This window comes from Puntigrus tetrazona, chromosome 21, assembly GCF_018831695.1.
Source record: "Puntigrus tetrazona isolate hp1 chromosome 21, ASM1883169v1, whole genome shotgun sequence".
Lineage (NCBI taxonomy): Eukaryota > Metazoa > Chordata > Actinopteri > Cypriniformes > Cyprinidae > Puntigrus > Puntigrus tetrazona.
This window is the reverse complement of record NC_056719.1, coordinates 14,595,409-14,619,931: the sequence shown is the minus strand read 5'-3', so window position 1 is coordinate 14,619,931 and position 24,523 is coordinate 14,595,409. Positions and strand designations below refer to the sequence as shown.

At 39.8% G+C, this 24,523-nt stretch overlaps 1 protein-coding gene across 4 annotated transcripts in view; it reads right to left on the bottom strand.

The window, feature by feature from the left end:
* Window positions 1-24,523, bottom strand: part of ebf1b (EBF transcription factor 1b) — a 120,647-nt gene that overhangs the window by 88,829 nt on the left and 7,295 nt on the right. For all 4 annotated transcript variants that reach the window (XM_043222041.1, XM_043222038.1, XM_043222040.1 and 1 more), the window contains exons 5-6: window positions 20,111-20,184; window positions 15,694-15,762 (exon numbers count right to left, since the gene is read on the bottom strand). In XM_043222041.1, the coding sequence (XP_043077976.1) occupies window positions 15,694-15,762; window positions 20,111-20,184 (143 nt within the window). The remainder of the gene's footprint in view (window positions 1-15,693; window positions 15,763-20,110; window positions 20,185-24,523) is intronic.

Below are 24,523 nucleotides of genomic sequence, written 5' to 3'. Positions count from 1 at the left end.
TAAATTATAAAATATTACATACTGAGCAGTGTTATTCTTTTAGAAAAGGACTATATAGCCATAGGATGGTGGAGATGAACGAGCGGTGTGCTAAATGCTTGACGGATGGGTCCTGCCTTGTCTCCAATTGACCGTGTGACATCAGCGATGTGAGGCTCGTGTCAGTAACGTGGCGCTAATGGCAGCCTAAGCTACGGTTCCTGACTGAGCAATCTATTAGCGCCTAATCGCCACCGCCATATATCCTGAGCGATCCAGCTTTCCTATGCATCACATCACAGTGTGTGTGTGTGTGTGTGTGTGTGTGTGCAGGAACAAAATCAGCCATCCTGAAACGGCCATCTACAAGCATCTTTTTTTAAACCCCACCCTGGCTCCGGAATAGATTTTAAAGTGATTTAATGTGCCAGAACTATTGATTTCGATTAAAAAAAATGAAAACACGGCTATTAAGGAGAACGGCTTCTCGTGTGATTTCCGTTGTAAAAACGGTCGACCAAGTTCTCATTCGCCAATTAAGAAAAAAAACGCAGAGGCTATAACGCATTATACTAGAAATGAAACGATATTAGAAGATCCCCCCCGATCACCAGAATGGTTTGAACATGCACAATTGCAGTCAAAAAATGTCCCTTTTTACTTAAACCGCTCATTTATTTGTACTCTCTTGCAGTATTGAGATGAAACCCTCAGCTATAAACACAGCGTTCCTGACACAAGCCCTCAGGAAAGATGGATGACTCCGCTTCCTCATATTATCTCGTAGCGCTCTGACATTTGTCAACAGAGGAAATGTAGCTATTTCCTCCAACAGGCCGAGATACATGTGTGTCATCATGTGGGCCTTTGAACTCCTTTATTGTTTGGACGGGATCCTTATCCTCCGCTCATAAGCAGTTCTTCTCGATTAGAGACGTCCAGAGAGACTCGAGCTCAGGAAGCTAATGAGATCCACCAAAGGATCCTAACGCAACGACTGGAAGCTCCGGGTCTAACTTTCCTAAGGGTCACTCGATAAATTCCGACTAAACAATTCTTCCCGTGTCCGCTAATCGATACGGACCGCAGTGCCACCATGGCACAGAGCGAGTGTTTTGTTTTATCGCTGTTTATTTTTCACTTTCATTGCGTTTTCCATCTCTCCTTCCCTTAAGGAGAAACAGGAGGAGGTGGCACACCCCAGGCGGCGAGCAATTATTGAAATGGGACCCAGGTGGCCTGCCATCGGTCTTGCCACTTGAGCAAGGCGGCAATGCCTTGACGGCTAATCGATTAGCGCTCTCATGAAAGCAGCGCTGTGACCCTTGACCCCCCGGATAAGCTTCCTGCCTGACAGCTGACATAGGGAGTGCTTTACTTGACTGAATTAGAAATCTGCAGCGTTTCTCTTTTTTTTATTTCTCTGCATTTCTCATTCCGCCCCAAGGAGGCGGAGGGGTGGACGTGTCTCTTTTTTTTTCCCCAAGTATGAATGTGAGGCGAAAAGAGCGTGACTTCCTTTAGCACTTAATCTCAATCGATGAAGAGTATTTGATGTTGAAGTCGTGCGAGGTGTTTCGAGCTAGACGTCCCAAGAGACAGCGCCGTCCCCTGAGCTAATATGCTTTGTTTTGATCTTAAACTCTTGTTTTTCTCTGAAGTCAACAAAGGAATGGCACCACAACAAGCCCGAACAATGTCATCACGCAACAGAAATAACAGACAATAACAATGATAACGGTCTTGGACAAACAAAGCCAAGTCTTAAAAATTGGTTTAAGGGATGTATAATCTTTAATCTTCCATGTCAATTTGCATAAGCTTCTTTGTGGCTTTATCGAGTATCTCCAATAATTCCTGAATATGAATGGGATGTTACACTACAGCTGCTGTCAGGGTCAAGCAAAACAACTGATATGGGATATGTGAATGAAAACACACTTCACACACTACATTGGTTACTCGGAATCACAACTCACATTAAGGGAGTGAAAAGCTATGATTAGAAATGACAAACATCATATACACTATTATACATTAAAATAAGATACGTTTAGTTTAAACAGTAACACTTTAGTATAGGGACCAATTCTCACTATTAACTAGTTAACTATATATTTTCATGCCTATAACTAACATAGTAGCTGTTTATTGGTAGTTATAGAGCAAGTATTCAGCATGATCATATTCTACATTTGTAATAAAGTTTTAATAAGCAGCATAATAAAGATAATAAAGAGTTTAAAAAGGCAAATGTTGTAGTTAACGATTTGTTAATAGAGAGAATTGGACCTTAAAATTAACTATGACTGTTTAGACAGAGACTGCAGTTTATATATATTTTTAGGCAACGTATAATATATATATATATATATATATATATATATATATATATATATATATATATATATATATATATATATATATAATATTTAATAATAAAACATTTACTTTTTATAAATATTCTAAACAAAGTATATATAAATAAGTCATATGTAAATAATACATTTACATATTTAATAAAATAAAGGTTAATTTTAGTTTAGACATAGGTACTGTAGGTGATTACTTGATATATTTTTAGGCAATATAAAAATTTTTAATAGTATACTTGGATAATACATTTAGTAATATTTAATAAAAAAGAAATAAATAATAATTACACACACACATATATACACACACACATATACACACACACACACACACATATATATATATATATATATATATATATATATGAAAATTCATAAAATTCATATTCAGTAGCTAATATGGTGTTATATATATATATATATATATATATATATATATATATATATATATATATATATATATATATGAATCCCATTAAACACCATATTAGCTACTGAACTTTAAGGTCAAATAAAAAGCACATTCAAATCAACGCAAAATCCACAGTGTTCATCACCAATCACATCACAAATATATTGTGAAAATTTGATATACGGTCCAGCCTGTTTGCACGCCCTCTGTCTCAGTGGCTCAAGTGCAATCATGATTTACGCCCATCGTTTCAGGGCATGTTTGTTGTTGTACAGCCGTCTTGCGTGTTGCCGGGGACAACCAAGACGATGAATAAGGCCATCGATCAGGGCAGCTGCCGCGGAGGGAGCAGAGGGGACAACAATGCTGTGCTCGGCAGGACACTGGTCTACTCTTCCTGGAGCGCTTTGCAGGGGAAGTCGTCTGTCGAACACCCTCCAAACCCGATCGCCGGACAGACCTGTCGAACAGGAAAAGCCCACTGCTCCACACAAAAGGTCCGACTGCACGGCCAGACACATGACATCATCCCCTATCACGGACAGGCCGAGGGACCCTGACGAAGACGCTGAAATGAGATGCTAACGGCGTTCTCTCAGATTTGTTTACAGACACTGACAGTCAGACGGCGGTGGGGTGGCGAGGGTGCGGGGTGAATGCATTAAAGTTGGCCTGAACAGCAGGAGTGGCAGCTGTGGCGGACTCCAGGCATTCTTCCTTTCATTGTGACTCAGTTGTAGGAGGGAAGCGCCCGAGGACATGAAGCTGTGCGGCTCGCATGGCACCAAAAGAGGAGGGCACCTTGTGTTAGCATCCTGCCAATACGAACTCCTGAAATATATCCCAAGCTTTTCAGTTTGAAGTGGTTGCGGCTACCCAGGAAAAACAATAGCACATCAACACAAGAGGAAAATGAAAGAGTGTTAAAGGAGAGAGGTCAGATCGACTTGCCACCAGTCTGCTCTCGTTTTAGGGCATTGTCACCACAGGGCCTGGCGTGTAATTGGTGGAAAGACATTTTATATATTCTTTTTATCGCAGGGTGGCGGTCGATAGGCCAAGTATCTTCGCAGAAAGTGCCTGGAAGGATTTCTTGCAACATATTCACCTCACAGATGAAAAGGTCTTCTTCTTGACTACAGTAATGTGTCGTATTTATTTATCAGTTACCAGCCATAACATACAAATAGCTTTCAGGTGATCAGTATCATTCAGAATTTTAATACAGGTGCATCTCTGATAATAGTTTTTTTTCTTTGGAAGCATTGATGAATCATACGCAATAGAACATTTGGGAAACGACCCAAGCAGGACTCAATCTCTGGTCACCAGCATGCAAGCACCACTGTACAACACGTCAGATGATATACCACCAACCAAGACCATTCATCAAGACAACAAGGTCGCGATATGCACATTATTGCTGACTGCTTGCAAAATGCAAGTGAGTGACAGATAAATCTGACACGATTTAAAATCGTAAAATGACTGAGAAAATGTTCTGAAACCCTCACAAAGCCACCACACGCTCAGAACACTTCGCTGCTTGGTCTGTGTCAAGAGGTTGTCTCAGAGAGGAAGAGATCAACAGAGAGATGAGCAATCTTCCACAGAGATGACTGCGGTGTCGGCTGCCTGTTAATTACCCAGCGGTAAAGCGGTCCAGACAGGCTGACACACGGAGTCCCCCACCCTGAACCAGTGGCTCGTTCTGGAGCTCCAGGCTGGCTCGCTCCTGCCCACCCAAACACACTTTAAAGAGTTCTCTACACCCAGAGAGGCCATCAAGAGGACCAAGAAATGTATCATATTATAGGCCGTGGAGAGCTTGATAAAACAATATTACGCCTGGGTTATACTTTTTAAGTAAGCTATGTTACAATGTGGTTCTAGCTGAGAAGGATCCAAGTAATGTGAAGCAACAACAAAACAAGTGTGTATGACAGCCTAACAGAAGCTTTTACAGTTCATGTGAAACGTTATTGGTGTTTTATTTCTGTTTATTCAATTCAAAATTATTAACTGTTTTCTCCTTTTCAAATGAATGGATTTTATTACTTGATGCTTGTCAAAGGCAAAAACTATGACGGTTATACGTAATATATTAAATGCTATGAAAAGCTACATTTATTTGCGAACTCATTTTGTTGAAATAGTTCTGAACTGAATTTTCTATTGGGCTTCATTTCCAGTCTATATGTGGGATCCATATAACGTTAGCTACTAAGTTAGCCTTAGCCAGACAGACAAAAAAGTCAGCCATGTTATGAAATGTTAAACACGTCATTTCCACCCTGTCATTCCCATTACAGAATGCTGTTGAGCACAATACATAATTTGAGACGTGGGGGAAATGACGCTGAATGGAAATGATGAAAAGAAAAGCAGCACAACATCTACTGTAATGTATGTTATACGTTTATCAATCAGAATCTATTAGTAAATGTGACAAAGAAATGGCAAGTAACACATTAATTTTCTTGCATAACATACTCCAATAATTTTATTGCTTTAAAATATATATTTAATGATGCACTTTATACTGTTTGGAAATTTGTCCTTGTCTCCATATAAGTTGGATAACATTGTATTCTGCGAGAAAAGAGGACATGTTTTGTCATGCAACGTCTCTTTGATGGCGTGAGCTCTTTTTCCTGGCAATCCTCACCATTTGCTTCCTCCTGCAGGTAGAGTCGTAAAAACACACCGAGACACACACACACACACACACACATACTCGTTTAGGGTTGGCGGCACCCCGGTCTTCCAGCACCCCACAGCCTGTCTTTGATGGGCCAACCGTGTGGACGCAGCCATCCGTTAAATCTGACAAGGTTTGCGTTTTTATTCAGACCCAGCTATTAATAATGGAGTAATGCATGACCGCCACGTCCAGAGCCTTCCCCCACTTTCACATTCTCTCAGCGCAGCCCCGGAGTGCTGACTCCGTAGCCAACATCTACACCTTGTTTACATTCTCGGCGCGACCCGTTCGCTTGAACTCACCTGCAACCTGTATTAATGACTGTTACGGGTCTGAAGTTCCCCCACCGACTGAGACGTTCAACTCTGAAGGCTGGAAACTTTTTTTTGGGGAGGAATTCACCAGGGGCCCGGGGTCTAGTTCCGCGAGTGACGAAGAAGCTGCAAACGGCCTGTCAATCATCGCTCCCCACCGTCCCCAGAGGGTTTTCCTCTGCAGCGACCCCCTCCTCCTTCAAAAAAAGCTAAATCGAGGAAGAAGGCGAGTAAAAAGAATTTCAGGGCTATATTGGACCTACTAGCTGGAGGCGCTGGCACTGAAGCTTCTTACATAAATACACATTCCCAGACACCTCCAGGGTGGAGAATAATAAGGCCACCTCCGTGTCACCTTCCTCTTAACATAACTGCAAAAAAGCAAGAGGTATCTGCAAGAGGACACCGACCGGTGGAGATGAATATGCAGGGGGCTTCTGCCTGCTCTTTCATGACTTTATCATTTATCTGCAGAAAAACGGCAAACAAAACCATGGAGACTGACAGCTACCACAGGATCCTCCATCACGTCCTTGCCTGGATGGTGACAGTCAACCCATTCCCCAAGGTCCAGCTGTCCCCAGACCCCCCAGCTGTCACCACAAGACCAGACCGGTACCAAAAGACCACTCGTCGACCCCGAGACTACCAGAGCAAGCAAGTGGATCATACCCCTTTGGAGCCTTCCGTCAAAGTCTGCAAAGTTAAAATCTCAAGTGTCACCCGGCGCGCTTGCCTCTAAAGTGACAGAGGAGCAGGCAGTATGGAAATTAATGGCACATTGATGGAGAGCCGTCTTTAGAGCGGCCTTTTGAAGTCCTGACGGAGCGGAGAACTCTCTGAGCGACGCTTCAAAAGCGTGATTTCAAAACAGCCCTCCTCGCGGCGGCGAAATACGGCAGCGATGTGTACACAGAGTTCTGCTAAATTACGTTAGAAAAAAAAAAACAGAGCGAGGAATGTTTACCACTTACCAGCCTAATGAAATTACATGTGCACAGGCTCACACACACGCAGCCTCGCGATGGGAAATTATACGCGGCCATTACGCCGGGAGGGGCGAGGGACGTGACTGAATCTGTCTATTGAGCAAAAGGGTAGTTGGGTTTCCTGGCCAACAGCGTCCATTTCATTTTAATGGCATTGCTAATGCAAACTCACCGGGTCGGGCGCTGGGTGGGTAGGTGGTGGTGATTTGGGAGTCGTGGTGGGGGGGATGGGTACACAGCGGACCATTCATGGACACATGGACTCTCGGGTCAGGTGAAGGGAGGGGTGTTCTGGCAGTGATATTAATGACCATTAAGTGAGAGTAGCTCTTTGCATTGGCACCTAAGTCCAAACCACAGTTTTATCAGCCAGTAGATGCAGTAGATGTTCCTGCTTGTGCTCACAAAAACGTACTGTTGCTACATAGCGGTGGTATCGAATGGTAATACCATGGTACTTTAGCGGGATGGTATTTGGGACAATTACAAGCACGCTACTGTTTAAAAGCTTGGGGTCGGTTTGGGTTTTTTGAAAGAAGTCTCTTATGTTCACCAGAGAGACATTTATTTGATAAAAAAAAATGAAGTAAATTAAATTAAATTATCAATATGAAATATTATTAAAACTTTAAAAACGTAAAACTGTTAAGATAGTAATATAGCTAATATATAGTAATATATTCCTTTCTTCATTTCTTCAGGCCTCGGTGTGACATGATGCTTCAGAAATCATTCTATAATGCTGATTTGAACTAAAGAAATATTCATTATTATTTTATAAAAGTAAAAAAACAGTTGCTTAAAACGGCTTAATGTATATATATATATATATGTGTGTCTAGTATTGTAATATGAATAAAAGTATCTCCTTCCAAAAGTAAATTATATATATATATATATATATATATATATATATATATATATATATATATATATATTATATATTTTTTTATACAGTTCAATTTAATGACTATTAAAAAATTATTATTTTATGTGATGTATCCATCAAAGCAAACTGACATCGTATTCACATTATAGGTTTTTGTTATTATTATTATATATAAGGCAGTTTTACAAATATCATTAAGCTATTAATTCATAAATATTACACCACACGACATTGTGCAACTTGAAGCTTTTAATAGCTCTTTAAAACTAAACCAATAGCTGCCACAATGAATCTATTTAACACAAATCTATTTAAAATTCTTTGAATAGCCATCAAAGAATAGTCAGTTCACTGGATACAAAATGGTTAGAAGGATTTAACTGTTAATGCTATCAGCCAAACCTTGGCCCCCTGGTATTTACAGTAAATGGTACTTCACGGTAAAACATGATAAACAAAAAATAAGTCAAATTATTCTGTAAAATTAGTTCTGTGGACAAAGTTAAACCTGACATTTCACACGTACCGCCCTTTCCACACTGCATGTTCTAGTGGGCTGACTGCCCAGTGCATAATGGGGGGCTAGTTACGCACAGGGACACAGGGACACATCTGTGTGCAACATATCCCGGGGCAAGGCCATTTCTCCCTAACGCTACTTCAATTCCAGTCCTTATAGCTCCAAGAGGTTGGCTCAGGAGTAATGTGTGTGCGTGCCGCCCCTTTAAACACCGCCTCAGGGCACTTGGTTAGGCCCACCGCAGAGAAACACTAGGTGCAAATGTAAAGGTACCGGGTCTGGTTTGTCTGTTGTAATGGCAGCTAATTCACAAACAAGCCATTCAAAACCGCTTTAGTTTGGAAGTTGTATTTTTCAATGTCAGGGAACAGAACAGATTACAAGTTTGTCAAAAATTTGCAAAAAAAAAATTCTATTGTGTGAGAATTATGCTCGGGTGGAATCTGGGGGCCTATCGCGAATTAGCATCAAATGTAAATGTTGAGCTTTCTAATGATGGAAGGTGCAAAAAGGGATTCAAAATAGGATAAATGAATAAAACATCTTCAGTTCTTCCTCTCTCTCTTTCTCAGTTTTTTTTTTTTCTCTGACACAAAGTCAATGGCATGAATAATTCATCTCTCTCTCTCTCTCTCTCTCTCTCTCTCTCTCTCTCAGAGCCACGGCTGACCTTTCCCCACAGGAAGTGGAATCGAAACACAACAATGGGCCCCAAGCACAAGGGGGATCCCAGCTAAGGAGACACTCAAAACACAGTGGGGATACAGAGAGCTTGCGGATCCCATACATTATACATTAATAAATTATTCAGTTACAGTCCCTAAAATTCACATTTAATAAATACAGCCACCCACATGCTAGAGGGGGAAGACCAGCAGAGAGGCCCCGGTCCAGATTGGCCCCAACATCAAACTAAGCAGAAGTCTAAATTACTGCTCTGAATTGTGGGGTAGTGTTTTTAGTCTGTATAGAATAATTTAATAATGAGTAGCTTATAGATTTAGTAGTATAGGTCTGCAATGCAAAACAAACAAGAGAGCCAAGTTGGACTCGGTAGAGTTGATTAATATTAGATCTATAAAAATCTAGAATAACAAATATATAATATATTATATTTCACATTAAAATAATACTTTCATTATTATTTAAAATATTAATATATTTTAACCAATATGCATCATTTATTCATTAAAAAGTATTTTTTTTCCTTTTTATGTGTCTGCCAGGACTTAGAATTTGGTCAGAAGTGCATGCTATCATACTACTCATAATGCAATTTCTGCAGTATACAGTATACTATGTACAGTATGCATATTTTATGCATAATATCTGCATGACCTGTTAGGTTTGGTGAAAACAAATACTCATTATGAAATCTGTAATATTGTGTCCCACAATGCAACGCAGAATTTCTAACCTTCCATTTTCTGAGCTGAACTGTAAGCGATGTTATTTGAACTGAACTGCCAATATTCAAAACCTTAAAAAATGTATTAAAATGCTAAATATCATAAAATACAATGGCATAATTGCATGCAACTTGTTGAATTAAGCATGCAACATTATATGTCATGTGACAACAATGTGTTTGAATTATTAATTGTCGCATGCATAATGCATAGTTTCGCGAGCTATTTTTAAAATAGAATTGCGTATGCAGTACAAACACATTAATTTAGTAAATAAATTAAATAGAAATGGAGATGCAGATAGAATGTAAATGAACGTCAAAGGAATAATTGCCACCTACAGAGAAATAAATCTCATTAAAATATCATTATATAGAAAAACATGTTGACAACAAGCGGCGTTTCTCTCGCGCTTTTTTCTTTCGCACCTGCAAAAGAGTAGCAGTAAGAAGGAAGTGACATCAATGCCTTAGGAGTGGTCCATCCTGTCTGCCATTATGAGCTCAGGTCAAATTTTAATTTAGCAGGAAGGCCTGATCATCAGGAGCTCCGATGTTCACACACTCACGCAAAAACACCTTACCGCGGTAAGCAAGCCTTTCCAGTGCAACATGAGATCAGCGTGCTATCCGGAATAAAACAAATCACCGAACATGAAAATCAATTGAAAAGCCGACCCGATCTCGTTCGTGCTGCTTTAAAAATAGTTCACCGCGCAAATTCCACAAGTACAGTACACTTAAACTCGGTTACGAGTCAAGAAATCCGCTCCTCAAACTCAGATGCTAATAGGAAAGCTAACGATGCTGAGTGATTGACAGCTGAATACAGACAGCTTGATTGACAGCTCTCACGCACACACACACACACACACACTCCCTCCGTTCGAGAGAGGACGCACAACTGCTACTTTTACCTCCTGCGCGACGCAAGGAAGCGATATCTGGAGTTTTAGTGAAAAGCAAGCTGAGGCAGCGAGAGGCTCGCACGCAGACGAACGCTCGCTCCGCTTTAGGGGTCAACCAGGCGCATGATAGGATTTTCGGCGGTGAACTACAAGTCGTTAACCGTATATTAACTTGGAGAGGTAGAGGGCGACACTGTTATTATCGTCTTTCCCGGCTGGGATTAAGCGGGCCACACGCAGCCTGTCACAAAGAGCTGGCACTGAGAAAGCACGAGGAACCTCACGGCGCTACGCTGACAAGCAGACGCATTCCAGCAAGCCACGGATATTCGGCTCTTTCTCTCCTTTCACTCCTCGCTGATTTCTGCCACTCTTTCTCACACTAGTCACTAAAAGCCTTCTTTTGCATTTCTTCTCTCTCCAATAGGCCAATCTGGACTGGATTAATTTAACAATGGTCGCCTCGGTCTAATTTGAGACAATCGTGTGCCGGGTCATAGATAGCGATAATTAAAGCGTTAATGACCGTTGCTCCGTAAAGCATTCGGGCATTAATGGGGAACTTGAATGAACGTCTCGAACGCATCTGTAAACACATGATGGGCGATTTTCCTCATTTTGGCAGCGATTTTAACAGGAGTTAAAATTGTAGTGGAAGTTTGGAAGTGGGTATAACAAACTGCCATGAGGTTGCATTGAACAAGAACGATAAATAAAGTCAGAAATTGAGATACATAAAGCCTTTTTTCAGAAATAATGCCAATTTTAGCGAGAAATTAAGTTACATTTATGACAAATAAAAGTGCTGTTACAGTTACAAGCCACGGTGAGATATGAAGTCACAATTACAAATAAATAACTTTTTAGTTTTAATATTTTCTTTAAATACTCTAATCTCTAAAATAAAAACTTTTGTTATATGATATGGCAAAATGACACACTTTACATTAAACACACTGTCTTTTTGTGAAATGTTGAATAAATGTTTTTTTTTTAAATAAATGTCATGTAGTTAGATTTTTTATCAACACTAAATCATAAAAGCGTCCAAATTTGCAGAAAGCAACATCAGACCAGAATTGTGCTTTATCATATTTCTTGCATAAAAAGAAACAGCAAGTCTAATATGTATGATATTGCATGTATCTAGAATTTAAGGCAAAAACAGGTTAAATCTGTACTCGTTCGTATTTCTTACAAAAAGAATCATGATCATGCACAGCAAGCTAATGCGATTCGAGATCTATTTTGCCTGCACGCCGTGAACTTTTAGCTTAGAGCTGCACTTTTTCAGCAGGCCATTAAATGTAAAATTCAAGGGCACGGTGACCCATTTCCCTCCATCAGCTCTGCGAATGTTGTTTTGGTTAGAGAACAGAGATCCAGATGTTGAGCTCTGAGCGCTGAGAGTCAGGCCAGCCAAGAGGGGCTGAGAACCGAGTCTTGGGGGTACAGGAAGTCCCACGGTATCCACGGGAACTTTCGCATTCCATTCTTCGCCGGCCCCTCTGACAGCTTCTGACATCCCACAGCGTGGGCTCACCGCATCACCGCAAGAGCCCTCGCGATCCCAGAGTGGATAGAGAACTACTTCCTCTGAGAGGGGAAGATGAAACATCCCAACAGCCGATGGCAGAACGCTGAAGTGACTTAGAGAAAACGCACACCCGTTCCTGCACCCCTCCTGCGCCAAAGCATCTAACATCGCAGATGTAATAGGCAGCCGGTAAGTGGAGATGTTTGAAAAAGGCCGACAGGAAAGGATTTCGATTGACATGCTACCGTCAAGTACACGGCTCCCTTTGAATAAAAATAAAAACGGTTTCTCCCAACGCTAATTTTAGGGACACGGCTACTTATCCGAGGCTTTTTTGGCACCCTGCGCATAAACAGAAGTGAGATGGGAGGGTCTGGAATAAAATGAGACGTGAACAATAGACGTCCAGGGTTGCAGGGGTTGGAGTGGAGGAAGGTGGGGGTGGAGGGCCTGAACTGAAAGTGATTAAACCCAGAGGAAGAAAGGAGAAAGTGAGGAGGCGTCTATTAGATGTCAGTGTGCTTTGTGTCCATGTCAATGAGACGGGATTAAAGTATTGGAAATAATCTTACAGAGCCGATGAAAGGTCAGTCCGGGAGAGGGAGAGGCCGAGAGGAACATATGGCCCGGCTGAGGAGTCGCTAATGTTATACAGCACGTTAGAGACTCACACACACACACACGCGCGAACGCGAGAGAGAGAGAGCGGTCCAAATCAAACAAATAAAGAGATCCGGATAAATAAGTACGAATGGAATCGTTTTACATGTGGCGTAAATCGAAGCCCCCAGTGGAGTTCATTACGAATTCCGTGAGCGGTTATGATTTGTGGCATTTCCCCCGAGCGGATAAATCGAAAGAGCTAACGACAACCTGCAGTCGGACGATTCGGTCAAATACATTCGCCGATAAATGGGGAGGGGGCGGATATTGTTTGTTTACAGATGTTGTTTACGATCTGAGTCTCAGTAAATATGAAATTAGTTGTTTTAACAGCATAATAAGGGTTCATTAGTGTTTTTAACACAGATTTGGATTAGCTGTGTTCTTTGTGTATCTAATTAGAGCATCACTCTCAATGCAAAACCAGCAGAATTAGCCATAGCCAGACTAATTACTGGTGTGAAATCAAATCGGCTCGTTGAAAGAAGTGCGCGCTAATGAGCCCTTATTAACCAAGCTAAATAACTCAGAGGGAAAAGGCGGAACTCGGATTTATTTTTCTTTAGGTTACGCATTTAGGAGAAATAATAAGTCATAATCGAGACGCTGTCATTGAGCTTGTGAGAAAATGTGTAGCTGCCAAGAATACATACCAAAATTAGGTTGTTTTCTTCTTTTTTTTCACCTTTTTATTTATTTTTTTTGTTCTTTCCTGCATGACCCATTTCTCTGGGCTGCAGAAACACGCGACGAGAGATCAGGAGTGACACAATCAGATCAGATCACAACAACAACACTCTCACCTTTATAAGGGAAAAAAAAAAGATTTTATGTGCAAAGAAATATATGTGGGAGGATTATTAAGTGGTAGGACTGAGGGAAAAATTCGCTCGCATCGCAATTTTGCATTAGTGCAGAAAAATTCATAATCAGAATTTTAAATAAATTGTAATTAAGAAAACACACACATACATATACAGTATATATATATATATATATATATATATATATATATATATATATATATATATATATATATATATATATATATATATATATATATATCTGCAACATCTGCTACACTAAGCTGAAATATTTCTTCATGCTAAAATTGTAGCTATACATGCATTTACAGAAAGTACAGTTGCACAACAATACAAAATAATATACAGGCACAAGAACTAAACTGAGCATGATTGTGATTCCCTAAAACAAAACAGAAAGATGAGGAGCCTGAAGGTTCCCTCCTAGTGGCCTTGAAGTTACCAGGACCTTCTAGTGGGTCTTTTTCCCTGCACATGGGACCAATGCACACGAGATCATCCAGCAGGTTCATCAGCCTTGGTTCATATCGAGCCTGTGTGCTCAGTGAGGTTTAAAGGCGCGTGAGCCACAGCTGGCTCCCAAGAGTTCTGACCCGTTCTGGTCAAGTGAAGCATAAACTGTGTCGGCTACCCACAAACACGTGAGCCAGGTATGAAGGGGGGGCGGCAGATCTGTTGTGTCCGAGCGCGCTCGGCTGAGCAGCTCCAGTCACACCTGAGTCCATTCTGCGGGAACGGGTCAGTGGCTGAAAGCGAACAGCCGCAACTGTCCAACTCCTTACTGACTGCTGTCTAAAACTGAAGTAAACAAGCAGAGCAGAACCAGGAGAGCCGATATAGTGGGGAACCTTTTTTTTTTTTCCTTCTCAGCGGGGTTTAATTTTCACAAATGAGCCTGAACGGTCTTTTGACAAACGTCACAAATCAACCTAGTCTGGTCATCTGCACACAATAACTCTTACACACCATTCCATGTGGTGTAAATCAAGTCATTCCCCCCTTCGGTAATAGATTCTCACTGAGATATACCCTTGATTTGTGGCCTTTCCCAGCGTTACGGGCAGATTATGGAAAAAGGCGTCTTGGGAAGTTGGGAAGCTGCGTATATTCCGGCAAGGGTCTGTTTAGCGAGACCAAATCAAATGCGATTCAGTGCTGATTTTCTTCAAATAGACTAAGCAGCTCTTGATATGTTCACCTCGTGTGCCTAAATATTGTCTCGAAGGAACGTTTAGCAATTTTCATGTTGCTGCAACAATGGGAAAAAGATTGTTTTGTTCAATCCATGAGAACCATGACCTGTCAAAATAAATGCCCTTAGACGTCGTCTAATAGCTTCCACATTACAAAACACATAACTGCACACAGCTAGCCTGAAGCTAACAACATTAACAGCGATGAAAACACTACCTCGAGGACTGTGAAATCTTTAGCGTCGCTAAGAATCCTATTAGCATTAATGCTAACGTTATTACAACTGCAATTACATCATTCGAAAAGGATGCAGGGGTTTAATTTTGGATTTAAAGAGACTAATGTTAGGTGAAAGAAAGCAATGTCCCGGGGGATCGAGAGAGATTGCGAGAACAGGGTAGCGAGGATCGGGGGGAAAAGGGTCTCTGGCATCTATTGTTTCACAGCCCATTATACATGTGGGTTTGATTAAGACAGAATAAAAAGACCAAGAACACTGTCTTTTTTTTACTTATTAAGGGGGAACCGTAATCCAGAACTGGGCCAGATCTCAATTTGAAATACATACCATGTAGATATTATCTAAATTGCTTACATGTTTACTGTCAAACATGTTCTCGAGAGAAATTACTCACTAAACACTTTTAACACAAAGACTAGCCTTTGACTAAAGCCTTTAGGCCTGTAATTTACTCGGCAATATAAAGCACATTAATATCAAGTGTTTGGGCTCAGCCAATCCTGACGCCACAACAAAAAGGACATGGTGAAAAAATAGCAGCAAAAGAAACAACGCGACAGAGCGTTTGACTAACAAGTGAGTCAAACGGCCGTAAGACTCCAGAGTGTCCTGAGAACTGCTTCAAAAGCGACGTCAACCGCAGCCTCAGACAAGCGCGATGATAGCAGTGAAAGTATCAGATGTTTTCAGGAACACAAACGGTGTCAGGAAGTGTTAATGAGGGAGAGTTTCCTACCTGTCGATGATGACGGGATCCGAGGGTGTCTCGTTGCGGTTCCCGCAACTCTTTTTGTCACAACAGCGGCTGAAAAAAAAGAAAATATCAGCTTGAATCTCATTTTAATACGTTTCCTATTTTCCATGTCTTCGTATTTGTATTCTGTCCATTTAGTTACGTGCACAATTCTATTTTATAACACATGAAACGTAGTCAGTGTAAATGTTTAGATACTAGAATTTGTCCAACGGACATTTAACTCAATAGTTAAAGGGGGAGGGGTTTAAAAGATCACTCAAAAAGGCAAGTTGTTTCAGAGGCTTTATATAATTTAATAGATGAAGGACGTTTTTTCTTGTGAATAATTTTAACAGATGAATCTTGCACAGTGATTAAGCAATTACGGTCGATCTCTGATGTCTTAAATCTTGCTCAACTAAAAGCTAAACTGTAACTCTATCGCCCCCTTGTGTATTGGAGTTCGTTACCGCCACATTAGCACGCTAGGCACTTTCAGTGGAACTGCTAGACCTTCGCTGCATTTGCATAAGTGTTGAAGGTTTAGCAGAATGACAAGAGGAGAATTTAAGGTTGGCGATGGGCTTCAGCAGTGGTTTGGAGACCACCGGCATCACATTTCCATCGCACAGATGGCAGTAGGACACTGAATAAGGGCTGGGGACAAAACTGTCACATGACACCCCTGGCATTGTCCTTCCCCCTTCAGTTTTTCTTCCTCCCACAACTCTCTCTGCTTCCACCCTCCCACCTCACGGTTTCTCTTGTTACCTCATTCCCAGCTCCCTATTTTCTCCAATGACACAGTTTTTAGACGTATCAATAGACTTTATCATTCATTCACGAACTACAAACGTTCAGATCGTATCGCGAGACGCACCACGCTTATTCACGAGGAACCGTGTGTATGTGATTTATATAATACACTTCTTCAGGTATGCATGATGAATGTCTTTCTTTAGAAACTCATCATGAATAGAAGACTAAAATCTCTCTCTCTCTCTCTATCTACATCTACATCTCTATCTCTCTCGCCCCTCCTTCTGCAAGGCTTCCTCAACTAGGTCAGTGTCCTCCCAAAGGACTGGAACAAGGGATTGCAGTGCCTGTGTGTGTGTGTGTGTGTGTGAATATGTGTGTGTGTATTTATACAGTGCAGGAAGAAGATTTGTAGCCTAATGATCAAATCCGGCAGCGCCCATGGGAGACACGGTTTAGCTCCTGATACACAAAACCTTGAGCATTCAAATGTATAGATACACAATCAAAACAATTAAAGAGAAATATTGCTAACTACGTTTTTGCAAAACTCACTGGAATGATGCAAGAGTGTTGCGGGTGGTTGACTGCATTGTTGTTGCAGTTTTTTTGTGGTTAATTGGTCAATGATGGGTCAGTGTTCATATTGTTATGATTTGGTTTTGAAACTGCAAAAAAATGCTACATTTAGTTATAACAACTTAAAACGTACTGTTTTTGTTTTTGCAATATCCAAAGTAACTCAATTTAGAATTTAAGTTGAAACAACACATTATTACTTACTCTAATGTTGAATTTTAAGTTGTGATAATTAATCAAGCTTATATTTTAACAGAGGATTAAATGCAACAACCATATAATGCTATATATATAATAAATATTATATTTTAGATAACTTTTGCCAAAAATATTTAAAATCTAGAAAAATAATGGATTATTAATTTATAAATGTCCTTGTTTGGAGGAGTTACACTACATAAAATATCAGATATTTTAAAAGACATGCTGCATATTGGACCACATGTCAAATATATGTTTTTAAATATTAATCAGCAGCAAAGCAGTTCTGTCTCCAACTCTGAAATAATATAAAAGTAAATAAAATGTAATAAAATGCAATTAAATATGACTAAAAATACATGCCCATTAAAGAAATAGACATATTAAAGTAACTGCATACATGTGCATATTTTTTTAATTCATAAATAAATCTGTAAAAGCAAAAAACCAACATAATAACATAATATCGACTCTAATATTACACTGCTACTTCATGTGGTTGCTCTCAGAAATAAGTTATTTGAGGTCAGTAGCACAAAGAGTTCATATATTTGACACTTAACACTAAGTATGAAAAATAATAAACATTTGTCTCAGCAAATACAACCGCAAGTAATTACTGCACGCCTATATTAGCTCATTGGGAGGTTGAGAAGGTTATAATCTTTTTCCTGATCCTCTTCAAGATCGTCCCGTAGGACACCCAAAGGAAATCGCATCTTAGATCTTAACGCTTCCTTCCTGGTGCGGCTTTTGAAGAAACGTCTAAATGGGCTCGTGTAATTAGCAGGATGTAGTCGGCTCCGTCAACGTTGGAACGTGGCTACCATCACACGCCTCCGACATATGTTTCCTTTCCACGGTTCCTTTGATTCATGACATTAGATTTGTGTTATGACAACTTTAGTCTTTAGAAGAATCATTTTGGCCAGTTTCACGACAAACAACATCCTGAAACACATTCCCTGTTTTGTTTTTTTTCTCCCCCTAGTTTGTAAAAATGATAGGAATAAGCACTTTTGTCCCGCACTTGCAAGCTGGCATGGCACCATATGGCTAATGGTGGTGCGTGGCAATTAGTGGAGCTGATTAATGGTGAACAGCCTAATTTTCTGCTTATAATTGCGGCGGCGTTTGAAGGTACACATACAGACTACCGCACGCACACATACGCGATTGCCTATCAATGCTGATTTGGCAGGTGGGTGGGTGGGGGTGAAGACTGCATCGGTCTGTGTATGCATTAGCTGTCAGTTCTAACAGTAAAAAAAAGAAAGAATCTGCTTCTTTTATTGCAAAAGTGCCTGAATAACACCTTTAAGTTGCGTGATGCGTTGCTGGTAAAACCTGGCGTATATTTCATAGTTGCCACGTGAGCCGGGGCACATTTGTTAACGGAGCAGACTGAAATTTCAGATTGAGTAATGAGTTTCTGCTTGTCCTAATTAACCAGGCATCAGGGTGATATTCATGGGGGTTATAAGGGTGGGCGGCACTGTTAAAATACCACTAAAAATAGGCGCGAGTCGATCATCACAACCTACTTTTAAGCAAATTCATCTTTGGATGTTAATTAAATACATAGCATTTGATAGAAAAAGTCATCTTCCGCTTGTTTTTTTCTCTCTCTCTCTCTCTTTCTGTTCGCTAGGGGTTTGTAGGTTTGACCTGGATAGTATTAGCATGAATTAAAACAGAATACAGCGCTAGAGTGTTCCTATGCGACAAAGTAAAGTGACAAGCGCTTTTGATGGTAATTGGTTCAACGTCCCTGAATGTAAAATGCCCCATAAGATCAAAATCTAAAGCTGCGTCCGAAAGTTGCATAACTTTGCGAATGTTCGAAAAGAACGTTCTGTGAACATATGTAACGTGAACAAAATCCAGATGTACTACATCCGCCATGTTGTCACTGTCGTGTGACTTACAGCGCCAGTTGAGTCTCTTCACTGTCATTCTCATCTCCTCTCCCGTGGCCTCATGGGATAGTAAAGCATCCATCGGATGCATATTTCAGAATCTCAACGGACATTTCAAGGTACTTTTTGCCTACGGTTTTATGATTACTGTAAATTCGAACGTACTACTCATTCCATTTTTAGCATTCTGCATATCGGGGAAGGATGCATGTTCGAAACACAGAGTGATTTTTTTGAAGCACTCCATCTTTATTAGCTTTAAGGCTTGCTATGTGCTAGTGTCCTCCCAAATACCGACGTCAGCTTTGAGGTTTAAACATTTAAAGTCCTAAAAAAAATCAAATGACTTAATATTAATAACTTGAATTTGTTTGCAGGATTATGTCATTTCTGTCCAAAAGATGTTCTCTATAATCAGAATGTCTCTGTTTGCAAATACCACCTGCCTGACTAGCGTTAGCATACAGCAAATTATGGTTTTTCAGTGTTATGAACAATTCAGTTAAATCTGACTAGGACCCCTGAGGATAGTAGTTTGTAATGCCTAATGCCAAAAGAATTATATATGAATTAATATATGCTTAATTACTATAATAATAATAAATGGTTAATATTCTAGTTATATGCATGCTAATAACCAACTAGTTAAGAGACCCTAAAGTGTTAGCAATAGATTTGAAAAAACATTAGAGGTCACAATAACATTTCTCACATGACAAGGCATGATGCAATTTCTTTCTGATTTTTAATAAGGCACTAAATAAAGCACTAATTAAAAGTTCTTTCAACAAGCGGAACAAACTGAACTGTTATTTATGATTATTATTATTTTTAAATGTGTTATACAGTTTGATTGGTGTGACCACATCACGCAACATTTTTAGCAGGACATACAAATCACTTGGAAACTTGTCGCATCGCACCTGGTTGGGACGAAAGTGTGACGGAAAAAGTCTCACCTGCACATGATTTCATGAGTCAGGAGCACACGGCACATCTCCGGATTCTTGTCCTGACCTTCATATATGATGGCCTTTAAACAGAGAGGGAGGAAAAGTCAGTGTCAGGACACGCTCCAGGCTTTATTTCACACTAGAATGAATCTTTTGAGAAATCAAAACTAAATGAAGCGCATTTCAAATGAAGATGTTTCAAAATACATATTTTAGGAAGAAAAAAAAAAAAACATTTCCTCCACTTATCCGCCCTCACATTCAGCTATGGGCTCGCAGAAGCCAATTCCGCTTGAGAAACACGCTGCGAGGAGGCGTAATTCTGCCTTTAAAGCCTGTTGGCCTGGTCGTATTTAATAAATATCAGCATGTGTCGTGGGGAATTGTCTAAGCTGTTCCAATATTTCTGGACAGGCTGTCCAGAGCTCTGGCTCCACGCAGGACCGTGGCTCATTACGTAAAGGAAAACAGAAGGTGAGAAATGAAGGTGCTCCAATAAGAAGGGCTCATTGTTTCACTTCTAGCCCAAGTAATTACTCTCCCTACAGGGCTTGGGGCTGAGGTGAGGTAACATGTGGTAGAGGCTGGGATGTACAATAGCACCAGCTCCGAACGGTTTGAGGGATAGGTAACAAGCCGGAGAACACCTGTTGTAGGTGGAGGAGATCGTACGAAACGTAACTGGCTGCTCAGATTCCAACAAGAGGGAGAGACAATGACAGCGATTCCTATGGACAAGGGAAAACCTATTTAGCAAAAATCTTCCCAAATTTGCTCATAGCATCGCAAGACCGTTTTTCTGTGAAATTTATCAAAATTTTAACTAATGAATTATTATTTGTCAATCATTTTGTGTGTTTCATATCAACTGTTTAGAATCAGAACTGATTTGCGAATAAATGGTCTAACTGGTCATACCGGATTGCGAAAAAAGATCTGAAACCGTTTGTGAACAATTTGAACAAATTACTGCCGCATGGAATCATTTGGCGCAGTTTCTCAAACTGAAATAGTAATGGAATATTTTAAAAGAATAGATGAGAATAGAAGGTAAAAAAAGGCTGATTGGGTTAATTGTAAGAAACAAACGTAGCGGAACGTAGCGGAAGTACTGAAACGACTCAAAACTGCAGGTAAGGACAATTTATATCCATTTATATACAAAACAGTATTTCGAAAAAGACACCTTATCACAAAAAAACCTATAAGAAAGCTCTATTTAGTTATACTTCTTTATGCATGCTATACATAAAGAGAATCAAACGAACAATGCAAATAATCTTGTTCAATTCATGAGTCTTACGAATTGTTTTTTGCTGGATCTGAGTAAACGACGTGACTAGTTTGGTTTGATTAATGAACAAATAAGTCTTATGAGTCGGTTCTTTTCAGTGTATCAACCCATTCAGTGCGACAAGTGTAATCCAAGTCTGAGCCCTAAGCAATCGATATTTATGAGTTAATTCCTCTTAGTGAATCATTTACATGCAATAACGGTCTTAATAGCAAATGGTTCGAGAAAACGGTTCAAGTCAGTTCATTAAATGATCCATTCAAACAAATGAATGTACAACTGTTAGTCAGAGTGAATTGTGGATCAAGATCTGACTCACAGATATTTTAATGATGCCTCTAAACAAGGTTTTATGTACTTTCAGGACAGGTTAAAGAATTTGAAACTAAATTGTAACTATTTTAACATAATTGCATAGGCCACACTATCAGATTTTTTATGTGTTTTAAAGACATCTATTATACAAGGCTGCATTTATTAACAAAAAATACAGTAAAACCGTAAAATTGTGAAACATCATTACCTTTTAAAAGAACTTATAATATACTGATATGCTGATCCAAAACATTTTTTATTACTATTAATGTTGAAAACAGTTGAGCGGTTTAAATGAACGCTCCGCTATTTTTAAAAATAGGTTCATTTTTCAGCACCCCTCGAGTTGAACAGTTGAGTTTTGCCGTTTTCAAATCCATTCAGCTTATCTCCGGGTCTGGCAGTCGCACGTTTAGCTGTAGCTTAGCACAGATCACTGAATCTGATTAGACCATTAGCATTTCAATCAAAAAAATGGCCATACTACGGTAACAAATATCGCCTTATTATTTGCTTTGATTGTTATGCTGGAATGAGAGTATAGCGTACAAAATCGCAACTTTTCTTTTTCCATCAGTCAAGTTTTAAATAGGAAAAATGTCAAAACTTGTTGGTTATTTTTGAGCTAAACGCTAATGGTCTAATCAGATTCAATGATCTATGCTAAGCTGCAGCTAAAAGTGCTACCGCCGGTCCCAGAGACCTTCTGGAAGGATTAAAAAAAAAAGATCAAACTCAACTTTAACTCTAAGGGAGCTGAAAAATATGCCTATTTTCAAACATAGTGGAGTATTCCTTTAATATTTTTTGGACCATCTACCTTTAAAAAGTTTGAAGTATTTTTCTGTTTTAGAAATTAGTATTTTTATTCAGCAAGGATTCATAGAAAGTGACAGTAAAGATATTTGCAATGCTACAAAACATTCATATTTTGAACAAATGCTGTTGTTTTGAATTTACTATTTATTGAATAACCCTGAAATATATATATCATGGTTTGAATAAAACATTAAAACACCAAATATCATATTAGAACGATGCCCAACGGATCCTGTGACACTAAATACTGGAGTAATGATGATGAAAATTCATCTTTAATGTCACAGTAATACATTACATTTGTAAATATGTTTTGATGTCTCACAATATCACCGTTTCATACGACCGTATTTATCTCTTCAGCTCACTCACTCGTCTTTTTCTTTCATTTCTGCGTCTCTCACAAAATGTGAAGTGCCTATGCGCTCACTGGCATGCTACCTACGCTAGCGCGTGACGTGCCAAACCATCAGTGGCGTGTGGCACAGGGGCGGTGGGGGGAGGCAGGAGGCTGGAGGAGGTGGGTGCGAGAGAGCAGTTGGGATGCCAGACTGGAGCACGGTGCACCATCTGGTACGGCCCCCCAATTTTCTCCCAAATTTTCTCGGCTTTGCTCTCACCCCTCCTTAACACAAAACACAGCGCTGCCAGGCTGGCAAAGCCTCGCGTGTCCCCCCCCCTCCTCCTCGAGCCGAATGTTGGACATGGTATGCCATTCCGAACAGTGCCGCGTTCGACTACGCCAAGCGTGTCACCTTGCTAAGATTCTGGGATCTCGTTCGTAGGCATACCGACTGGCAGCAAATCTGTCCCGTTACGCACAGTCATTACTCTCTGCCATGTAACGGAGGTGTAATTCGGCAAGCCTGTCCAGCATCAAGAAAGTTTGTCACATTGACCTTAACTGGAAAAAAACACTGACGCAAAGTTCTATCTACCCAGAAAAGGGTAATTTGACAGGAGAAATATCCAGAGACAGACGATACATTGGCTCATTGTTTGATGTCTTTCAGATGTACTTTACATTACACAAAGGCACTGAAAGCGATATTGTTACAGCCAGTGCTGGAGTTGGCAAGCTCGGAGCATTTGTTCAGATGGTTTTCTTTCACTTTGAGGGAATGGGGGCCAAGGTCTTCTAGAAGTACACAGCATGCATCACTGTCTGCCAGCCCAAAGACCTGCTTCATATTTCTATCTATAAACACCAAATCTATCTTCGCCCATTCCGGCTGGGCTGTGCTCGGAAACAGCTGAATTCTTCCACTTGCTTTAATGCCTTAATGAAATATTCTGAATCTATTACAAAACGTAATAATTTACCCTACTTTTTTTAATGAATGCACAGTATTGTTTTTTCTTTGCGTTTGTTATTTTATTCATTTCATTTTTAAAATAAGTTATTTCTCACATAATATAATTAGTGTTTTTATCCTACTTTTGTCAAAACAAAAAAAAGGTTCAAAAAAAGTAAAAGTCACGGTACAGTAAAAATGACTTGTTTTGTATTATGCGGTTTTTAAAATTTTAATATTCAAATGAAGATATGTCTAATTAAATATACACTAATTTGCATACATTTGCAAAACAGAAATCTGAATATTGCATATAGCCTCATATATAGCATATAGTTAGTTAGTTAGTTAGTTAGTTAGTTAGTTAGTTAGTTTCACAGGCTTTAACAGAGACTTCCACTGTAGTCTTGAACAAAACCCATGTTATGGAATTTTAATAGTCCAAAATTGTTTAATTGTCTAGTGCATGCAATGTCACAAATTTATACGAATGGAAGTGACTCATAAAGATTAATTAGTCTTTGTATATTTTGTTTGTATCAAGCACTCAGAAAACGGGAAATTTTAGGTTACCGGCTCTTTAAGTGTGCCATCTTGATAACTTTTAAATGCCTTGGCTGCTTTTGCTGAGATCAAAGAACAGGAAGCGCTGTGATAAACGCAGGAAATAGTTTCTTTTTGATTTAGAAGGAACGT